The sequence below is a fragment of the Amblyomma mixtum genome, chromosome 10 (genome assembly GCF_055824585.1).
Source record: "Amblyomma mixtum isolate Tamu chromosome 10, ASM5582458v1, whole genome shotgun sequence".
NCBI classification, from domain to species: Eukaryota; Metazoa; Arthropoda; class Arachnida; order Ixodida; family Ixodidae; genus Amblyomma; species Amblyomma mixtum.
In genome coordinates, this window is record NC_143021.1 from 53,913,445 (window position 1) to 53,917,657 (window position 4,213).

The 4,213-nt window shown below is 53.8% G+C and overlaps 1 protein-coding gene across 1 annotated transcript; it reads right to left on the reverse strand.

Moving 5' to 3' along the window:
• Positions 1 to 270: 270 nt before the first annotated feature.
• Positions 271 to 3,916, reverse strand: LOC149325816 (neprilysin-2-like). Its single transcript, XM_089562642.1, has 2 exons — positions 3,744 to 3,916; positions 271 to 2,569 (listed from the first exon to the last, which is right to left on the reverse strand). Exons 1-2 carry the CDS (start codon positions 3,914 to 3,916, stop codon positions 271 to 273), a joined length of 2,472 nt encoding a protein of 823 aa, XP_089418768.1.
• Positions 3,917 to 4,213: the final 297 nt, after the last annotated feature.

Consider the following 4,213-nt stretch of genomic DNA (forward strand, 5'->3'; position numbering starts at 1 on the left):
ATTAGCTGCAGGTCCTTCCAGGAAATGCTCGTCCAACTTGTCATTTATTGGGCACTTATCAGTTATGTAAACAGCAGCGGTATGTTCAACAAAGAGCGACAGCCCGGAGGTAGTCCACTGGCCCTCCTGCGGCATTACTGCCGTCACTTGATTAGCATGTGGCCGCGCACATCAATTCTATTCCAACTCGACGGTGCCTCTGGAGCCCAAACAGATAATGCAGGCAGACATTTCTTGCTGCCTCGAATAGCCTGCTGTCCGGCTGCCTCTTCAGGTCGTCCAGTACGTGCATCGTCGGGCAGGTGCCATTTTGCTTCGAATCCTGCAGCGAAACGTCTTCTGAAATCCCGGGAAGTTTGCTAGCGCACTGTTGACGCGTATCCTGGCGGGAATGGCGTGCTTGAACCGTATCTGTACGCCGTCGACTCCGGGCCTTTCGCACTGACCCATAGCGTACGCGTAATAGAAAAGCCTGTTCTCTCTGAGGCGCTCGTCGTTGCGCCCGATGCCGTCGGGAAAGCGTTCTGCCGTGCGTCTCTTGTACACTTCGAAGAGAGGCTCGATGGCAGCGCTCTCGGCCGTGAACCTACTGAGGAACTCGCGGAAGCTGGTGCGTGGAAACACCTTGCTGACTTCACTCTCCAGCTGCTCCCTGAAGCACGCTGACCTGTTCTCGAATGTTCGCCAGTCTTCCGGTCTCCACCAGCTGCGATACCCGCCGTCCTCCGTGGGCGCGTCGGAGCCGCGCACATCAATGGCCATCATTACTCCTTGCAACATCTTCGCTCCTAAGATAGGCACAAAGATAGGATGCAGTGTCTCCGAAAAGAGCACCGGCATCGTCACGAGAGCGTGTGGCACGTAGATGGAGTTTGTTTCCGGGTTGTACTCTACCGAGGTAGAAAAGACCGAAGCTCTGTGCTGGAAATCGTAGTTGTCCGTGTCGTTGAAGTCTCTCTGCACAGCGTCTTTGATAAGAGAAGCGAAATCGTCGAGACTCCTCGTTTCCGGTGTGGAAGTAGCGTACGACATCGAGTGGGCTGTCTTCGCGCCCAAGTAAGCAAGCTTCATGGACCGTAACTTGCGAAGTGCAATGTCTACCGTTCTGCTGGTGAACCAGAAACGCACGAAACGCTGGAGAGAGCGGCGAACGTCGTCAAACAATGCTTCTACCTCTCGCTGGAAAGGTATCCTCCAGACAGCCAGGTTTCCGCCTAGGGCCTCTATTGCCAAAATGCGCATGCCGTGCTTGTAAAGGTTCTCTACCATATGAAGGCAGCCCTGTACTCGCAGAGGCACTGCGTTGAGGTGCGTGTCGTAGCTCAGAGGAATCAGCGAAGTAATGTTTAGGAAAGAAGAATACTCAACCAGGGTCCGAAAATGGAAGTAATCTGCTATGTCGGCCGGAGTACACACATGCTTCAGCATTTCTATCACGTGGCTAACGTAAGCTTCGTCTAGGATGCGTACATTCAACCGCCCGCCGAACGACTTGGGAAAAAGATGCGACAGCCAGCGCAGGGTAGCGTTGCCCAAAGCTGTGATGCGATCACCAGTGAGGGTTCGGTCCTTCCTCTTGGAAGCCGCGGCAGAAACGATATTCATAAGGCGCTTCTCTATGTGGACAATCTTGCTGGCCACCAAAGACGCGTTCTCCACATCAACCAGTGCGCCCTCTATCACGCGCTTGTAGTCCCCCTCAGTAAGGTCTGGATACCGGAGTAAAAATCTCTTGAAGAGCAGTTCGGGCGAGTCGACGTACGGAACATAGCTCTTCCCGCCCGTCGTTTCGTGCGGTCCAGCGGGGGCGAGATAGACACTCGCGAGAGGATGCACTCCCAGGTGTTCCAGGTATTCACTTTGCAGGTGGGGCACCATCTCCTGAAGACCTATGCGAAAGACCACTGCGGGGGCGCTGGTGACAGGCTCAGGTGAGGGATAATTTCGGTACAACTTTGCGAGCAGCTTTTCCCGGACTTCACGCGAGCCATTGGACTTAAGGCATGACTGGTACAGGAACGCAGTGTTGCGAACCCAGCGCAGAGGACTGTGCCGCTCGACGCGTATGTTGAGGTCGAGACAGCTCATGAGCTTTTCGATACTCTCCGCCTCGAAAGTAGGCTTAACGTTCGGAGCGAACCATCGTGGACCGCAAACGTGGCCGTAGAAGTCGTCGCAAGGGTTTATGGTACGGTCTAGTTTGGTGTCTATGTGGTGCAGGTACCATAGGCACTCAGGTTGCGAACATACCGAGTCGCTGTCACTGAAGCGCAGCCGTCGAGAGTCTCTGGCTGGTTGAGGCGGGTGATGCCTGGCTATTCGTTTCGTCGGGCTCTTTTGCGGTCGCCTTACACGCAAACGTGAGCGCGGCGCTGAAAGCTCTTTAGCTGCGCTCTTTGTAGCGCCTTGCGAGTTCTTGGGTGTGCTCGCGTCTTCGTACTCAGTGCCACCCTCCTGGGGACCGTCTTCGAAGGCCCCAACGGGCTCATCCTCGGCGTCGAAGCGCCCGTCCGCGCGGTCCTGGTGCGTATCCGAAGCTGTCGCTGCTCCTTGACGCCACAGACCCCACCTGCAGGGTATCGAGATAGGCGCGTTGGATATCTGGGGGACAGACTACGTGCATCTCTCCCGTCAAGCTCACACAGATTTATTGATACTTGTAGCACTTATGGAAAACGTGTTTGATGTTCTAAGTTTGTAGCTAGTTGTTGCTAAGTTTGGGAACTCGCTTGCTACTATTCTGATTACTTTGCCGCATTTTAAGGTTAAGCCTCTAGAATCTATAATTCAGCACATTAAATTCCTGCATACGCCATTTTAACTGAGAACTTCGCAGCATAATGGACAAATTACAATTTTACGCCATTATTTTCGAATTTCTGGTGTCAAACAATATCACCATGAATCGCCGTGCCCGGACACAGGCAGTTGCATGTAGCTACAACATCGGCCCCTTGGGCTCGCTTTGTTTGCTTACGTTCGATTATGCATGCGCAGCATAAAACAATGGAGAAGGCACCGTTAAATCCAGAAAGACCCCTGCTTAACCACATGCCAAATGTTAGTTCTCACTGTTAGCACCATAACCGCTAAGCCGCGGTGGCTTAGCGGTTATGGTGCTCGCCTGCTGACCCAAAAGACGCGGGTTCGATCCCGGCCGCGGCGGCTAGAATTTCTTTGGAGGAGAAATTCTAGAGGCCCGTGTACTGTGCGATGTCAGTGCACGTTAAAGAACCCCAGGTGGACGAAATTTCCGGAGCCCTCCACTACGGCGTCTCTGATAGCCTTAGTCGCTTTGGGACGTTAAACCAAACCAACCAAACCATCTTCACAATGAGTAATCTTTCAGATTAGTCGTTCGCTTTACATTCGGGCTACAGAAGCTTTTTTTTTTTTTGATGCAGTCTGAGTAAGTACCAATCAAGAAAAAACCTTTGGAGATATTTCATAACCAGACGCAAACTCTAATAATGGTTGAATACGACCCAATTAGTACAGAATTAAAGCTTCACGATATCTCGCCTCCATGGACACAGTTGAAGTGGGTATAGGATCCACGACGCATTCAACGCCCGTGACAAAATTGATCCGGGTTTAATTAATGCTGCGCAAGACCTCGGAGCCTCAATTTCAGACACAGGTTTCGAGCTTAACTTTGACGCATGTGGTTTTCTCCCGTCTCCGCGCCTTCTTAGCAAGAGTGCGATTTCACGCATCCGCTTTTACATTACGGCTTGATTCACCTTGCGTTTCGCGCCGGCGCCCTCCCGTCGTCGGCGGCGGCGTTCGTGAAGTAGGAGGTGAGCAGGCCCCCGTTGACCATGGCCAGCGCCACAACGGCGACACCCAGAAGAACCTGGACGACTCGTCGTAGCCAGAGGCAGTCGATGTCCCTGCGGTGACCGCCCTGCTGCATGCTTGTTCCGGCCACCGTGGAATCATGGAGCCGCCCGCCGGAAGCGGACGCTGCCCCTCCTGGTGCCGCCGCCGCCGCCGCTGCCGCCGTCAGTGCCACTGCGTCGCGACCCGGGAACAGCCCTGGCGAGCATCGTCGTCGTCTTCTCCTCACTGCTGGACACTGCCGGGCCGTGTCGTCCTTGAATGGGTACCGTTGTCAGCGCAGCACGATCCCTTTCCGGTACCGCCTTCCGGTAACCTTGCTCCTGTGCAAGGTTTTGATGTCTAATTCTCGCTCAAAAGCAACTTTAATATT

Coding starts and splice junctions, on each gene's coding strand:
- LOC149325816 (XM_089562642.1), bottom strand. CDS start 3,916: ATGCAGCAGGGCGGTCACCGCAGGGACATCGACTGCCTCTGGCTACGA. Junction 2,570..3,743: donor GCGCCGGCGCGAAACGCAAG/GTGAATCAAGCC, acceptor GATACCCTGCAG/GTGGGGTCTGTGGCGTCAAG.